The sequence below is a fragment of the Scleropages formosus genome, chromosome 2, assembly GCF_900964775.1.
Source record: "Scleropages formosus chromosome 2, fSclFor1.1, whole genome shotgun sequence".
Classification (NCBI taxonomy): Eukaryota; Metazoa; Chordata; class Actinopteri; order Osteoglossiformes; family Osteoglossidae; genus Scleropages; species Scleropages formosus.
In genome coordinates this window covers 14,039,957-14,056,917 of record NC_041807.1, presented here as the reverse complement: position 1 = coordinate 14,056,917, position 16,961 = coordinate 14,039,957, and the positions used below count along the sequence as shown (strand labels likewise).

General features: G+C 45.5%; 2 protein-coding genes across 4 annotated transcripts; one reads left to right on the top strand and one right to left on the bottom strand.

Annotated features, from left to right (window-relative positions):
* The first annotated feature begins 625 nt into the window (after positions 1-625).
* dram1 (DNA-damage regulated autophagy modulator 1) lies at positions 626-6,390 on the top strand. Its single transcript, XM_018747102.2, has 6 exons — positions 626-935; positions 1,998-2,065; positions 3,189-3,331; positions 4,562-4,739; positions 4,936-4,994; positions 5,597-6,390. Exons 1-6 carry the CDS (start codon positions 805-807, stop codon positions 5,837-5,839), a joined length of 822 nt encoding a protein of 273 aa, XP_018602618.1. The 5' UTR covers positions 626-804; the 3' UTR covers positions 5,840-6,390.
* Positions 6,391-6,655: 265 nt separating this feature from the next.
* On the bottom strand, positions 6,656-10,603 carry washc3 (WASH complex subunit 3). 3 transcript variants are annotated; one of them, XR_001965903.1, is made up of 8 exons: positions 10,444-10,603; positions 10,235-10,333; positions 9,723-9,788; positions 8,941-9,069; positions 8,583-8,699; positions 8,299-8,363; positions 7,220-7,501; positions 6,656-7,035 (listed from the first exon to the last, which is right to left on the bottom strand). XR_001965903.1 is itself a non-coding variant. In XM_018747103.2 (7 exons), exons 1-7 carry the CDS (start codon positions 10,492-10,494, stop codon positions 7,405-7,407), a joined length of 624 nt encoding a protein of 207 aa, XP_018602619.1. In that variant the 5' UTR covers positions 10,495-10,603; the 3' UTR covers positions 6,656-7,404. The 3 variants fall into 3 exon arrangements, 2 of the variants coding, with proteins under 2 accessions (XP_018602619.1, XP_018602620.1); XM_018747103.2 differs by having other exon boundaries at positions 6,656-7,501; XM_018747104.2 differs by having other exon boundaries at positions 6,656-7,501; positions 8,583-8,681.
* Between the last annotated feature and the right edge of the window lie 6,358 nt (positions 10,604-16,961).

Below are 16,961 nucleotides of genomic sequence, written 5' to 3'. Positions count from 1 at the left end.
GAATAACTGAAACAATGTACCAAAATTAGTACTGACAAAACATTACGTTTAGTACTTTTTACGCACACCGTGCAAGGAAAATGTCCGTCTGTGTGCGATATACAGGGAAAGTTTTCACGTTCCGATTTAGTCCTGCAGTTTTTCATACATACAACTCGCCGGTCTTCTGTCTCATTTAAATTAGGGAGAACTGACAATGTAGAAGAAAACAGACGGCGTGCAAAGCCGTCTCCGTTCCACAAGCACGACGAACAAAACACGACTTGTGTCGCTCCTTTTTGTCAAATACGTTCAAAACGAATAAATCCGCAAGGGCGCAAAGAAATTACATATGATGATTATGCAACAGTCTGGTATAACAAAATCAGTTCACCAGCAATAGGTCACCTGCGAAGCCGAAAGCAATTTTTTTTTATTGCTTTATTATTTTTCCACACGGGCGGAGGCATAGCCGAAATAACACGCAAAGGCGTGTGTTTAAAACAAATACGTGTGCACGGAAAACGGTAACTCGAAGCATTTTTTTTTTGCCGAAAGAAATGAGTTGGGTGGTGTGACGAAGTGCAATGAGGAAGAAGAGTCATGTACGGTCACCAGAGAAGTGAGACCAAAGCACCTCCTGTGTGTGTGTGGGTGGGTGTGGAAGACCCTGTGTGTCACACATCACTAGTGTTAACTGTCCCGATAGAGAAAGCAAAGACACAGATGATGTGCGATCAGTGCTCATGAGCCAGCCTTGGACCTGAACCTGGACCTGGACACAGAACTGCTGGACTTAGACCTGGACCCTCCGCCGCCAACAACATGCTGTGGTTCATGGAGGGGTCGTGCTTCCTGCCCATCTTCCTTGTCATCTGGTCCTCCAGCACCTTCATCGTGTCCTACATCGTTGCGCTACTCCGGCACGATGTCGACGTTATCTTCCCCTACATAAGGTGACTTTCTCCTGCTTAATGGCTAAAATGGCGCACAACTAACTAATATTAATCATAGCTCATCGCAACTCCGTGTCCAGAACGTAGGATCATTGATGGTGCTTTACTTTACACATGAACGATTATCATGTTGTACTAGCTGAGCCGAGCCAGGTGTCACACACTAAGTGTGCTCCTCTACTTTTTCCGTCACTTCGCGTGTGTTTTGGTGGTGTGATGTGTCGGAATGGGTGTCAAGACGAGTCAGAAATAACTTGTTTCGCTTTCGCGGAGCGGAGCGCGAGACTGTGTAGCGGATTACAGCTGTGTTCGGCAAGGAGTGCGCGCGTGCGCTCGCGCGCGCGCGCCTGCAATGAATTCCTAAGTGTAACTGACAAGTAAACCATTAACAACGGATTCTTTAACAGGAAGAAAAAAAAGTACCTGGGAGTATCGACGCGTAACCAGAACTGTGTTTTTACACTTTTTCTGCTTCAGCCTTGCCAGTTATGGTTGTATGACACACATTTTTCTCAGTATTACACCAACTGTTCAAGAATTCCTCGACTTATTGATCATTATTTGGCCTAAACCACAGGTGTGAGAAGGGGCAGGAGCGCGTGTCCCCTTTGTCCCCCCCTGCCGTCTCCCTCCGTTGGTCCAAGCAGCCCCATCATGACCCCAGCATTTGTGTATAGTTTGTGTATGTTTTGTGTGTACTTGTAGTATTTTTGGTGCCCCAGTACCTGGCAAGTGGATGCAACACTGAGTTAAGTTCTGAGAGACAATATATACTGTATATTACCAGTGTTGCGTTTCACTCGGGGGGGTGTGCTGGCGCAGCAGGTTTGGCCTGTGCCTGTCTTCTGATGGGTTTGGAGTTCGAGTCCCTCTTGGGGTGCCTTGTGATGGACTGGCGTCCCGTCCTGGGTGTGTCCCCTCCTCCTCCTCCAGCCTTGTGGACTGTGTTGCTGGGTTAGGCTCTGGCTCACTGCAACCCCGCTCCGGTCAAGCGGTTTCAGTTGTGTGCGCGTGCGCGCGTTTCACTCAAACCCTGACCTGTGTGACCTGTCTTCTGTCCAGTGACACGGGTGCCGAACCTCCAGAAAGCAGTATATTTGGAATAATGACGACCATTTCCGCTTTTGCAGGTAAGAGGACGAAAAACGGTCACAAGATACCCATGTGGACACTATTCCCGCTCACAGCCGACCCTACACGGTGGTTTTTCTCTCAACAGTTTCTATTACCATTTCACGATTGCACAATGTTTATGGTAAAGGCAAAAAAAAATAAAAAATCCACGTGCATTACGATCCCTCAGTGCGGAACCCTGGCTGGGGGCGGCAGGCCTCCTCCTCCCTCTCCTCCTTTCGGTGTCTTTGGTTACTGGAATTTCCAAGCTGCAGTAAAGAATGTGCAACCATTCACTGGTGAAGAAAACATTTTCAGTCATTGTTTTCCACACACTTAAAATAACTACATTCCTTTTGAAACATTGAGAAAGAACTGTTTTTTTTTTGAGGGGGGAGAGTTGCCCATGTTTACTCATTCCCATCCTCCACTGGTAGCAAGGAGGATATGTTCTCCTCTTGATCACAAGGGGTTTCGGGGGTGGCATGTAGTGTAGGCATTTACCTTGCACCCCGAGACCCCAGGTTCTAATGGTGTGGTTCCTCTGTGCAAGGTACTTACCCTGAATTGCCCCAGTAAAAATGTCGCAGTTGTATAAACGGGCAAGTCATTGAAAGTCCCTTTGGAGAAAATAAATGTAAATATCCTCTATAGTCCCCTGCTGAAGTGTAATGGACTATTAGTGGGGGTGGAGATAAGTGTATTTGGGTGCTGCACCCATTCTCTAGCTCTTCCCCCCTCCAGGCAGAAAATAGGATCATGTGAGAAACTTTGAAATACCGCAGGCTTAACGTCTGTTTCTCAGGAAGTGAAAGTAGGAACTGGCAAAGTCAGGAGCTCCAGGGCCTGATAACACTAACTCCCTGGTTGTTCATTTGATTTAATGCTATGCATGAGCTATACTGTTCTGATGTACTTAAATGAAAGAATAATTCTCCACAAAGAGGAAAAAATAAAAAAATTAAAAAAAAAAAACAATTCAGCTCTTTCAAACGGTGCAGGAGCAAATGATTCCGTTAATCATACAGTCAAATTTTATTCAGGTTGTCTTTTTGGCAGGAAAAATTGCATTGACATCTAATTCCTCTCAAAATCCACAGCAGTGTGAAATCTTTCTGCCCTGTTTTGGACGTCTTTTAGGTGTGACCACCATGTTTGCCAGGTACAAATATGTGGAGAAGATAAACAGCATGATCAGAAAAATGAACCCCAGGCTGAATATGGCTGCCCTGTGGATTGGATGCTTATCCTGCTTGGGAATGTGTTTTGTGGCAACATTTCAGGTAAAACATGTGTCCGTTCTTGGACTAGTACTCATAACCACCTTTTCTGCATCAATAAAAAGTGGCTTGGAATCTAATACGGTGATCCAGGTGCTGTGCTTCTTCCCACGTGGCTCCCTGTCAAACCAGTAATCTGAACAGGAGACAGTACAATAGGTGGAACCAGGAGGCAGAACCAGAACTAGGAGCATTGTAATTTATTCTCTTTGCTTCTGTTCTAAACCATGCTCTCTTTTTGGAGAAGTGAGTGTAATCTTTCAAGTGGATGTTAAATAAAATTCTGTAGTACATATTTAAGACCCAGGTTGCTTAGATGAAGTATTGCCTAACAAACTGGCTGTTGCTGTTTTTTGGAGAAAAAAATGATGCACCAAATTCACCACCCCGCTTCGGTACCAGATAGTCATTTCTTTTCTGATTAGGACTTCCCCTAGTATAAATCTTAATAATGCAGTCTTCATCATCTGTCTGTTCTTGGGGTACATTGAATCTAGACCTAATATGGTAGTTCTCCAAATTGTGGAGAATATTCAGAGCTAGTTACGGTTAGGATTTGGTGAAGGGTATCCATGGTGTGAGAGGTAAAAGTGGGAGTGCCACTATCAGGTCAGCTTGCTGACAGTAATGAATTTTTTTCTAGAAAAGCCTTTGCAAAATAAAATGTTAAGAATTATCTGAAATATGATTATTAGAAAGCAGGAAGCTGTAGCCAGTCTGCTTAATTTCTAACACTGACATGGCAGTAGTCTGGAGCCTCACCTGGATGAGGTACAACTTTGTACGGGATGCCAGTCCATCGCAGGGTAGCCACCCACACATTCACTCACACATTCACACACTATCGGCAATTCAGGGTCACCAATTCACCTGAAACTCATGTCTTTGAATTGTGGGAGGAAACCCACACAGACATGGCGAGAACATGCCAACTCCATGTAGACTGAGGTGCATTCGAACCTATATCCAAACAACCCAGGCACTGTCAGGTGGAAGCACTACCCATTGGACCTGTTACAGTGAAAGCCTCCTAAGAGATGTCTTGATATCACATGAAAAATCCAAAACAACCACAGAAACACTGCTGTTATGCGGTTGTATTATAGAAACTATTGATCAATGTCATCAGAAGACAGTGGTTCTCTTCATGTTGATGGGAACTTATCTCCACATTTGCTGACCTATACAACTCCCTGCTGCTGTTGGAAATCTGCCTTTGTGTTGTTTTCACAGGTGACCGTGGAGCCATTGGTTCATGATATCGCTGCTCTATGTTTCTTCGTCTCTGGAGTGATATACGTCATTGTTCAGTCCGTTATCTCATACAAGATCCACCCTTATGGCTCCTCCATGCCTGTGTGCCATATCCGAGCAGCGATCGCCACTTTCTCCTTACTAGCTGCCTTTCCCAGTATCCTTTGTGATTTGAGATTTGCAACTAAGCTCTTCCCTGGCTGGTTGGGGGGCTGAAATGTCCTGTTTTTCTCTATTAAAGTGTGAAAATAACTTTTAACATAGAGTCCAGAATTATTGAACGTGTCCTCATGATGTTAAGTTTCAGCATTGGGTCACCGCTGTCCATTCTCCTCAACTCCACCGTCCATCAGTGATCGTGTGTGCGGCATTTGTGAAGACACCCGGGATGCACTGGAAGATACATGACAAGGTAGAGCACGAAATTTCACAAGCACTGACCCAACACCATGAGTGACCACAGACTCAACAGCAACTCAACAATGTGAGCACACACAGCCAATGGAGCAAAATGCATCTAAAACACAGTGGAAACCCTACATGGGAAAACTGATGTAAACTGATTTCTGGTTTTCAGCAAGGAGTTTTATTTTCATCATTTCTAAGATCACGTGAACATGTATAATTCAAAATCAACTTTTACAGTTACCTAACTGGAAGCACATGTACCAATGTGAATTACATCTACTCATTTAGCTGATGCTTTTCTCCAAAGAAACTTACAATGTTAAGGTTACAATTATTTACCCCTTTATACAGCTAGGTAATTTTTACTAGAGCTATTAAGGGTAAGTACCTTACTCAAGGGTACTATAACCAGAGGTGAGGCTCAAACCTGCAACCTTTGGGCCCAAAGGCAGTTGTTCTAACCACTACACTACAGACTGGCCTTAATTCACATTGAACATATTTTCAAACATACATTAATAGAACAAAGTAAAAATACATATAGAATCAATGAACAGTGGATATGAAGAAAGTTGCTGACAAATATTCTTCATCCATCTCCAACAGGAGTATGAGCTGCATGTAGTCAGCGCTGTCAGCGAATGGATGGTGGCATTTGGCTTTGTTTTCTTCTTCTTCACCTATATTCGAGAATTCAAGGTAATTCTCTCATTCCTTACACCTGAAAGCAACTTTCACATCATGTCCGTAAATTTTCCCTCCATACACCTGCATGTCTGTCCTTTTAGGTTCTTTCTGTATATTATATTGTTTGTTTTCCTTATGAAATCAATAACTGTTAGGAAATGAATTACCGTCCAGAAATATTAGGCTGAGTTTCTTTACCAGAAAAATTGTCCCTTTTTTGTAAAAACAACAAAGTTTGATTTTTGACGTTTGCTCATACTAACACCACACTCTGACCACCAGCAGCATGTTGCAATTCTTTAATTGTAGTTCTTATTTCTCTCCCTTGCAGAAATTCACACTGATGGTGAATGTGGAGATCATAGATTGACAAAAACTTACATTAGATTTTCATTTTATCCATTACAGTATCTTTAAGGAACTTTCTTACTGTGTATATATTTTTGTATTCTAACTTTTTATAAAGTTGCCTCATTCACAAAGGCAGCAAGCACTTTGGAATAAACTAATTTATTTACATGGGTGTTTGTATTTTTGTGTATATTCACAATTTACAATTTCCATCCGCAATTCTACTCTGTAGTGCAAATCAATGACTCACTGGACCCCCAGTAAAATGTCAAAGGATGAGTGTTTGATAAGAGGAGATCTGGTTGAGTTACTCCAGAAAGAACAATTTATAGTTCATCAACATAATAATGGGTAAGGCATGTTTTAAGACAGAAAATGGCAATCAGAAAAAGTAAACATGAATCAGCAAAAATGAAATAACCATAACTATACATATTCAGAAGCACTTGATCATTTCCCATTCTTGGAACCAGTCACCACAATGCCCAAAGACACGTTTTAAAGTGACAGCATAACTAATAGCCTTCATCTTGGTCAATATGGCAATTTAATACTAAGGAATGAGAAGTTAAGGCCTATGGAACATATTTCAGTAAAACAATACTGGGTGCGAATCACAGGATTTCAAAACATCCTTCTCCACTTTATTAATAAACTTCAAGTGGATCCTCCATATATTATTCACAGACATATTCCAGGATACCTTCAAATATTTGTAAAGAACATACAAAAAGACTATATAAATTTTCAGTCCTCCTCCCTCTATTGCTCCCTCTCTGTGCACTTCTACACCAGCAAAGTATAGTACTAAAAGTGCAATGAGTAATGAGGACACCACTACCACTATGGAATAATGGCTGAGTACGAAAAAGGGCCGAAGGATATGACAAAAACCACCAGCAGAGAGGAGTAAAGTGTCAGGGCCTTGCTTGTGCACATCAGTGAATGGAACAGTAAGTCTGTAGCTCTCCGGGCACCTCTGTCTTTCGGAAGCAAGCACGTAAAACCTACAACTCCAAAAAAAAAAAAAAAAAAGAAAAAAAAACTTCAGTGCATGCCATTTGACAGGACATTGTTGGATTTTTCTCCAATGCAACACAAGACCTTGAGTTTCAATTTGCATTGTGGGGTACCCCACAGGAGATGGCACTTCCCCAACAGTGTCATAGCGCCTACACGCCTTCCACTCACATGTGTCCTTTGGTAGCGATTAGCAGCTACAAAGTAGTCTGTCTGACAGGGACACAGCACAGGGGAAGGGGTGAAGCCCAACAGTATTGCTTTCTGCCTGGAAGCGGGTTAGGCACAAATCCCGAAGGACAATTTGTTGGGTGTGTCGTGTGGAGGTCGTTTGCTTGCTGATGCCTGCTGGGCGGTCAGTCGCTAAAAGAGGAATCACTGTTGGAGCTATTATCTTCATCTTCCTCTTCTACGCTCTTTTTCCCGCCATCGGGAACTGGAGCATCAGGAGTACTGCAGAGTGTCAAAGACAAAGTTAGCAGGGTGTTGGGAAGTAAGTCACACAGATGTTTACGCAAGAGGAAGGAGCATCTGTGGGAGGCTGAAGCCATTAAGGACCATACAGATAGTCCAACGCTTACAACATATGCGATAGCCTGCAGTTACAATGGTTGTCCCATCAATCGTATCATTTTCGAGTCCCAACAGCTGGTCGTAACATTAACATTGTTTGCTCCACTGACTGTACGATAGCACTAGCTGGTCACACTACCGCAAGACACCGTATTTCTGCTAGACTGTGTCAGTGCCTCTAGCTACCATTTTGTTTTATTCACTAAAACTTTTGTTTGATTTACACATTTTGTTTGCGATTCCATTTGAGTTACACACCCCCACCCCCACAACAGCTGCCAAGTGAAACCATGAGTACTGTTTTGGTGCTGAACAGAAAACAAAAGAAAACTGGTTTAGAAATGAAAGTGGAAGTAACAGTGCAGCTTGACAATGAAATATTGTACTACATTTATATTATTATTCTATATTGGTATATTAACATGCACTGTAAGTGTATAAATAATAGGTGGAAGAATATAACAAAGGTCTATTATACAAAGTAGCATTGAAGCATGTTAATTGTTTATAAATCCTCATGGTTCAGGCAATACAGTACAAGGGGATTTGCAACTTACAATGAAGTTGACCTACGAAGAGGTCGCCCAAATGAAACCCTGCCATAAGTGGAGGACTACCTGAACAGGTTCGAGGAGTAAGAGTAGAAACAAAGTTTGGCAAAAGGTCGGCAAACTCACTCCAAGAGGCTGGGATCGAGTCCCTCCAGGATCATCTTATTCTTTATGGCCATAACAGGAACTCCCTGGAATTAAACGCAAAGCTATGAATCGTTCCTTGACTTGAGTTAATTATGACAAACCCTGAATCGAACTGAAAGTCAAAGAGTTCTTCTCACTGAAATAAAGAGGCAGATTAGTGACAATTTTCCTAATGGCAATAATCATTACTCAATATTTACATGATGGCTCTGCCCAAACTAATTTTCTATGTTATCCAGCAGGGTATTAATACACTTACTTACCACTTGCACCATTTTAAGATATCTGGCATACCGCGGATCCTTGGCCACAGTCATTACATTTTCTCTGGCTCCCTCGGACTTCTGCTGCTCAGGTGTTTCCTGTAAATTTTGAGGTGTCTGAAACAAAGCACTACCTTTAGACCCCTGCAATAGCCACACAGTTTAATGAGCTTTCTCACGCACGTACGTCACACAAATACCAAAGGGCTGGAGGTGACATTTGATTTGTGTCTGTGATCCTGTGACGAGATGAAACACATTACAAACGCGCGCACACATGTAACAGCAGAAATGCTAACACGTATATTTCTGTAAGTGTAAACGTCAGGTCTCCGGTGTGTTTGACTGTGCCAGGTACCTCTGAAGCAGAACCAGGTGTGCTGGCCTCCAGCTGGCTCGATGTGACCACTGGACCGTTGGACTCTGCAGTCGGCCTGTGACCGGTTCCCTCCACCCTCACGTCCTCGAGACCGGGGATAGAGGAGAGCTAGTCGGAGTAGCAGAGAAACAAGGCGGTACTTTCAACAGATGTCTTTAAAGTGCGTCGTTTGTACAGCTATATGTGTTAGGTTACACACTTACATACCTCATGCTTTCCTCCAAAGAGACTTACAATGTTATGCTTCTCTGATTTATCCATTTATACAGCAGGGCCACTTTTACTGGAGTAATTTCAGCAAGTAAAGGTACTCAAGGGCACTAGAACAGAACTGGGGACTTGCCACCTTTGGACTCAAATGGTTCATCTCTAGGCACTACGCCACCTGCTGCCCTTGTCACTGTATAGGCAGCTGTTTAAAAAAAATAAAAAGTCATCCTCAAATATGCTGTGCGAAAAAGGAACTTGATTTTGGAACAATCTGATCCTGACAATAAATAAATGAATAACTTAAAGGGCATACAGGGAACTCCAAACTTCACCCAAGCAAGTGGTGTAGGGGTTAGATCTGCAGCCTGGCACTCGAAGGACCCCGGTATTTCCACGGAGTTGTTCCAGTGAAATTACTCAGCTCTAGGGGTAAATCTCTGTAAACAGCCTAACACTGCAAGTCGCTTCAAAGGAAAGTGTCCGATAAATACGCATAAATGAAAGAGTGACCTCGGATGGGACAAGCAGCACAAATAAGGGGCGCAACGAACCTTCGCTTCCAAAATGCTGAGAGTGGTTTCGATCTGCTGGATCCGTAAAGAAACTCCGGCCAGTTTCTGGAAGAGAGACACAGAACAGTGGAAGCGCCATTTCCCCCATCATCATCCTCCTGCTCCTCATGATCATCATTATCAACATCCTCCTTATCCTCCTGCTCATCATCATGCTCATCCCCCACCATCCTCCTCCTGCTCCTCATGACCATCATCATCCCCCTGCTCATCATCATGCTCATCCTCCCCATCATCCTCCTCCTGCTCTTCATTATTATCCTTAACATCCTTCTTACTCTCCTGCTCACCATGATCATCCCCTCCTGCTCCTCATGATCACCTTTATCAACATCCTCCTTATCCTCCTCCCCATCATCATGCTCCTGCTCTTCATTATCATCCTTATAAACATCCTACTCTCCTGCTCATCATGCTCATCCTCCATTATCCTCCTTTCTCCTGCTAACGCTCCTCCTCCAGCTCCAGGAAGGGTGAGGGCCGCCTCTTACCTCTTCGCACACGGTGGAGAAGCGGTTCAGGAAGCGGACCGTGTGCACGAGGAACTGGTTGAGAAACGCCACCATCCGCTTCTGCTGGATCGCGGGAACCTGCGGGTCGGAGCCGAACAAACCAACGGCGCTGCTGTCACTCGTACTGATTACGGAGAGCACACACAACGATCGATACCGACCGGCGTTCATCAACCAAACACTCCCACCTTGGTCAGATCCACTCCCGACCCCACTATAGGAAGGCCGTCCTCGTCCATCTTTACTCCCCGCGGCTATTGTCAACAAAATACCCCAGACCTTTCCGAAAACACGCAACAGAACAGAAAAATCTCGGGAAAGCGTAGCAGTGCACCCTGTCAGGCTTGTTTCACGTGACAACCCGAACCCGGAAGCATTACGCGGTATCTACGTTCATAACCCGGAAGTATTATTCCGTATATCGCAACATTAATTCAAATCAAATCAAATCACTTTATTGTCACTTCACCATAACTGTACAAGTGGTGAAAATATTTGGTGCGTTCTCCGCAGCTGTTCGGCATAAGTTACAAATATATAGACTACAACAAATATACGCAATAAATTTAAACACACAAGGCTGTGCAGTATCTACAATATTCACGTAATGCGATATACTTCACATGTAGGATTCAAATATACATGTAGCGCTCAAAATGTACAGATGCACAGACCCTGTTGTGTGTGTGGTGGTGTTACTAGTTAGAGTTCAACAGTCTGATGGCCTGCAAGAAGAATCTGTGGTGTGGGATCTGATACTGCAATACCATGATCTGCCTGAGGGTAGCAGGGAGAGCAGCCCATGATGGCTCGAGAGGCTCGAGTCTCTTATGATCCTCTGTGCTTTCCTCACACACCGCCTCGTGTAGATGTCCTGGAGGGAGGGAAGCTCACCTCCGACATTGTGCTGGGCTGTCCGCACCACTTTCTGCATAGTTGAGGGCGGTGCTGTTCCCATACCAGGCGGTGATGCAGCCAGTCGGGGTGGTCTCCACGATGCAGGTGTACAATGATTTGAGGATGTGGTGGCTCATACCTAACTTCCTCAGCCGTCTGAGGAAGAAGAGGCGCTGGTGAGCTTTCTTCACCACTGCCTCAGTGTGAGTGAACCATGTGAAGGCCCCAGTGATATGAACACCGAGGAACTTGAAGCTGTTGATCCTCTCCACTGGCGTCCCGTCGATGGTGATGGGGGTGTGCTCCCTGTCCTGTCTCATAAAGTCCACTGCAAGCTCCTTGGTCTTTTTGATGTTGAGCGATAGGTTGTTTTTCTGGCACCAGTGTGTCAGAGTGTACACCTCTTCTCTGTAGTCTCATCGTTGTTGGTGATCAGACCTACCACCATTGTGTATTCACTACACATATTTATTATTCGGTGGGGGCGTGGTGACGTCGCCGGTTTAGCCGGTGCCTCCTGTGTGGTGGGTCTGAGGTTGGAGCCCTGCTTGCAGTGCCTTTCAATGGACTGGCATCCCATCCAGGGTGTGTCCCCTTCCCCTCCAGCCCTGTGCCCTGTGTTGCCAGGTTAGGCTCTGGTTTGCCGTGACCCCGCTCAGGACAAGCAGTTTCAGGCTGTGTGTGTGTATGAGTATGAGTGAATTTCCTGAAATGCTGCGCTAGATGGCAGTGCAGTGCAGCCTATAGCCAGTGTGTTAGCCTGAAGCGCCACATTAGCCAGTGTTGTTCATTCATTGCTTCCTTGATGCTTTTATTCAAAGGCAGTTAACAGTACTCTGGCATTTTAATACAGCTGGATATTTTAGTGCAGCAGCTCAGTGTGTAAATGTCGAGAAGTCGATAAAGCTCTGAGAAATGACCCATGTTCCTCGTACAAAGCAGCAACCAGCTGCCATTTAACTCACTGCGATTCATGCTTTTCCCACTTCATTTAACTACAGCATTTGTTGAGGAATGAGAACAAAATATGTAATATTTCAGCGCCACTTAGGCTAATTGTATCAAGCCGATTTTACAAAAGAGACAATTGCATGGTTTCATTCAGACTACAGTAGTAGTAATTCTAAGAAAAGCACTGGCATATGTGTTAACCTGCCACAACAGAAGGTGTGTGCAGTACCTCTGACCCAGAATGGGCATAAAACCCACATCCATCAGCCAACCACACTCTGAGTACAATTAAACCGCCCTTCCCACGCATCCAAACCAACCTGGCTCAAACTTAACACAGGCCAGTTCCAACCCCACTGGGTTCTGAACTTGCAAATCAAAACAAACTTGAATCATACCCTGTCCAGGGATTTTTAGGAACAGATCACTTTTTAAACCAACTGCAAATTGATTTATACGAGCCTCTAATTGCTTCAGTGTGTCCTGGACAACTCCCCCTTGGGGGGTGGCCTACCCCTGTTTGTACGCACCTCCCCAGGCCTGCGCTCTCCACCCATGATCCCACCCAACCCCTCACACTTCTCCACTGCCCAGCCTCTCTGCCTGCAGCCTCACTCGCCCAAATCCCTTCACACACACACACACACACACACACACACACACACACACTCTGTAACTCAACCTAACCCTGAACAACCCCACCCCTAACCCCCACAACAAAGACATAGTGCTACATGCATAATGCTTGTATGATATCTTCTTGTGGCTCCTCTAGTCACCCCGGTTCACATATGCAGGGTGGAAGCTTGTGATGCGGTGGAGTATCTATGACATCATCAAGCTAATTATTTCATCACGTGCTGAAGCAGCGTACATCTCCATGCCATTGTCATACGTTGCCGAGATACACTGGAGGAAGAAGTGGCTGGAAGGTGCAGGACTGATGAGGAACCTCATTCTGTCCATCCCAGGGAAAGGAACAGCACTCAGCAGGATCAGTTCCCTGAAGCAGGACTCCAAACCTTCAAGGAGGGACAAGGAGTTGTCCCTAGAAGGGACCCGCAGGGGCTTGAATGTGTGTGTGTGGGTGGGGGGGTTGGCAGTGAAGCAGCACTGTGAACAAGCCCCTCTATTTCTAAAGGGGCAAGAGCTTGCCAAAAACGTGCTGTAAGAGCATGTTAACAATTACTTTTAAAAAAGATTCAAAAATCAAAACTGCAACTGATACTTTTGTTATTGAAGAGCGCTCCTTCCCCAGCGCACTCACTATTTGCCAAAAGTGCCCCTTAACTGCTAGCTTTTTAACATATGCTTATTTACCTTCGGTTTCTTGCCTTTTTCTAGCAGACAAGTCATATGGTCTGGTCTCGGTGGACAATCGCTCTTGGGCTCCGTCATGTCTCTGGCCAATCAATTGCCAGAGCTTTAACCTCACTAAAACAAACATGTGTGTGTTTGTTTTCTGTTGTTTTTTTTTTCCCTGAATTTTGCAGTTGATTCAGCCCATTCTGGACTTGCGGTGGTTATAAAATGGAACAAAGTTTTTGTTTGCTGTTCACTCGGCCCAACACAATGCGCTGCAGATCAGTTCTTAGCTCTAAAGACGCTTAAATGCCAAGGCGCTCCTTCCCCAGCCTCAACCTCAGACAGCGTACCCCAGGATGGCAGGACAGCACGGTTGTTCCAGAAATTTCTTCGCAGTGTCACTGTGCTCAACTTGGAAGCATGTCTAAGAAGATAGAACTAATTCAGCATGGTTGCCAACAAGCTGCACAGACACTTCTGCCATGTTGGAAGTTCAGCCTGGCCCCCCAAAATCAAACCTTCAGAACTATTTCGCTATTTCAGTTTGGTTTTAATAATCAACTGGCACCGTGGAATTTCCTCTACAAATTAGCGAAAACATCCTGAGCCCAGTGTGTTGCTGCAGCAACACGAAGGGAATCAAAACACGAAGCCCTTTTCAATTCTGCACAACATCCCTTTATTTCTTTATTTCACGGAGTGGAACTTTGCGTAAGAGAACGCACGCTTTCAAACACACGCAGGCTGACTCCCAGAAATATTGTTCAATGCTTTATAAAGTGTGTTTTAACCATCACTGATCGCTCGCAGTTGTACAATACCGTCTGATGCAAGAAACAAGAAAGACGGTGCCAGCAAGTTAAAAATAAAGCGTGTTCGCTTTACAAAGTCCAGTCCGAGGGTTTGCTGTGATAATTGTGTCAATGACAGGAGTATGACCACATGGGCCAGGGCTGGAGGAAGAGCAGCAGCTCCTGTCAGCAGGGAAGTAAACTGTCCCCTCAGCTTGGCAGCATCCTCACATGAACTCCCTCATCTCCTTGGAATGATCTTCTGCTCTGCACATCCTCTTTTCTCTTCTTTCCATGCTTTGTCAGTGTGTTTGCTGCTGGCCAGTCTAGACCTTGATGGATTCAAATGCGCTGTCCGTAGCTGAGCGATGTTACTTTCGCACCTCGTCATGACTCTCTGCAGCGATGACCACGGATTCCACTTCCCCTTCTAAGCCAAGTGCACTGATGACCTCAGACACTTGCTACTCTCCACACACAATCATGACCTAAGAGTGTGCTTCCTCTCCATTGGCCGAGTGCAGCGAAGACCCCCGATGACCTTGCTTTTCCTCCGCTTCCTCCCAGGAAGAGGCACACTGTGCGGACATGCTCGCACGGTTGGGGCCAGACGCAGTGCACTGACAGCACCAGCTCCATTCCCCACGGAGTCCTGTGTGGGGAAAACAAGCCCTTTCCTGGTCATTGAGTTCGTGTGGGCCGGCGGCTTCCCAGACAAAGGGGGTTGGCGGGGGTACTGCAACGCAGGCTGCTCAGCGGAGGAGGTTACAGGGAGAGTGGTACGGGGAGTTCACCCCTTCACTTCAAACAGAGTCCAGGAAGGAGACGGAGAGAGAAGAAAACTCCCTTGACACTCCCCAAATACTCCCTCTGTTTATTTTATCCGTCGGAGGAGAAAAAGCTGACACGTTTTCGAGATCAAAACAGGTCATGAAAACAGAGCAAATTATACTTAGTGAGGACTAAAGGCACAAAATATGGTGCAGCTTGGCTCTCCTCTGCATCACACCCCTGTCATCGGAAGGTCTTGGAAACTGTTTAGCGTCAGGTCATCACCCAATACTTAACCACAATACTAGTTCACGAGGAAATAGAGAAAGAGAGGAAGAAAGCGAACCCTTGTGTGTTTGAGCATGTGTGCATGCTCTGAGGTGGCCGTTCTGTCCACCCTGGCATTATCATCTGTACTTGGACGCTAAACACCCTTTAGGCTGCATCAGTTCCAGTGTCACGCGTCACCCGTTTGTCCACCTGTAGTTTTCCGAAAGCAGCCCATCTTCAGCTCTTCTCACTGGAGGAACTCTGATCCCAAGCGGCGACTGTCAGTCTAGTCTGCAAAATTATGCTTCACGCTCTGAGAAGAGACTCCAGCAGCAGAACAATGCAGTTTATGGGCTTGAAAGGATGTCATGTGCTGGAGAGCTTTGAAACTCGAATCAAGCGAAACAATGGGTCCCTGCCGAACACAAGGCTTTCTGTTCAACTTCCTTGTGCTGGAAATCTTAGCGACCGTCCTCACCAATGCTGCAGTGTTGCACGGGGAAGAAGGACTGAAGACTGAAGTCCCAGGAGCGAAGGTCTGGCCCACTACATGTAGACCGTCCAGATGTGCAAGTGGGTAAGCCGTGCCTGTTGTGAGTCGGCCCACGAAACAACATTAAGAAACCACAGTGATGTCCACAATGTCGTTCTGTGAGTGTGATCTCGTGGAAGTCAGCATGTCAACACCGGGCCTTTGTGGACACAGCATCCTCTCATATCCAGGTCATTTCGAACGACTGCTGAGATCATAGTGCAGAGCCTCTGGAGCTTCGAACCGCCGCAAATCTTCGCCCCATCTGCTCTGTGATTCCCGCAGTCCTTTTTATAGGTCTTTCTCCCTTGATCAAAATCCCATAATCCCTTTGACTCAATTTCCTAAATATCCTCACACACGTGCCTCAGCCACGCTATACACCCCCTTTCGCCTCTGTGGACCACCGCATCCACAGCAGCTGTTAGGATTTTATGGTGGGGAGGTAAGTTTTGGAGAGCAGGGCAGGGATTTCAGAAAACAAAGGGGCCTATTTGGTTCTGGTGTTCCCGCCCCAAAAATCTCCCTTGTTATAGTGTGACATCTCACGCGAAGCAGAGCCAGTGTAGTTACATAATGACAGTTGCGGTAGACATGTTTCTACCGCTTTCACATTCTCTTTGTGATGCGATAGACTGAACACAATGGTGCTGGTTCAGGTTCAGATTGCATTCAATTACAGTTGTGGATGCCACGTTGTTGTGCAGTGATGGGAAGGGAGGGCTTATTCCACTGCAATATTAAGATGTAAAAAAATGGATGATGGTAAAGATGTCACCACGCTGTGGGAACTTGACAGCAAGCAGAATGATGGAAAGAACCAAGAGGATATACATGATGAGGATGGCCCATGCAAACCCAAGAGTTGCTGCCACCCCCCCCCGATTCCTGACAATGATTTTGGTGGCCTGCTGGGTGCAAGTCTCTGGTGGAAATGTCTCATCTGGCAGGAAGGTGCTCCACTGGACAGACCATGAGGAGATACTTGGGATGACTGCTGGATTGTGTGTCCAGAATTGTATCTTCAGCACACTAGGCTCAGGGCTTTGCACTACTGCAGCAGACTAATTGCTATTAAGGCTCTGTGCCACTAACTTAGTACTCTAGTTTCTGTGCATGGGAATGAATCAATGTTGTTTACTCACTTTGTGTGTTTTGCTGACCGGGTCCTGCTCTCCGGTGGGTCTGG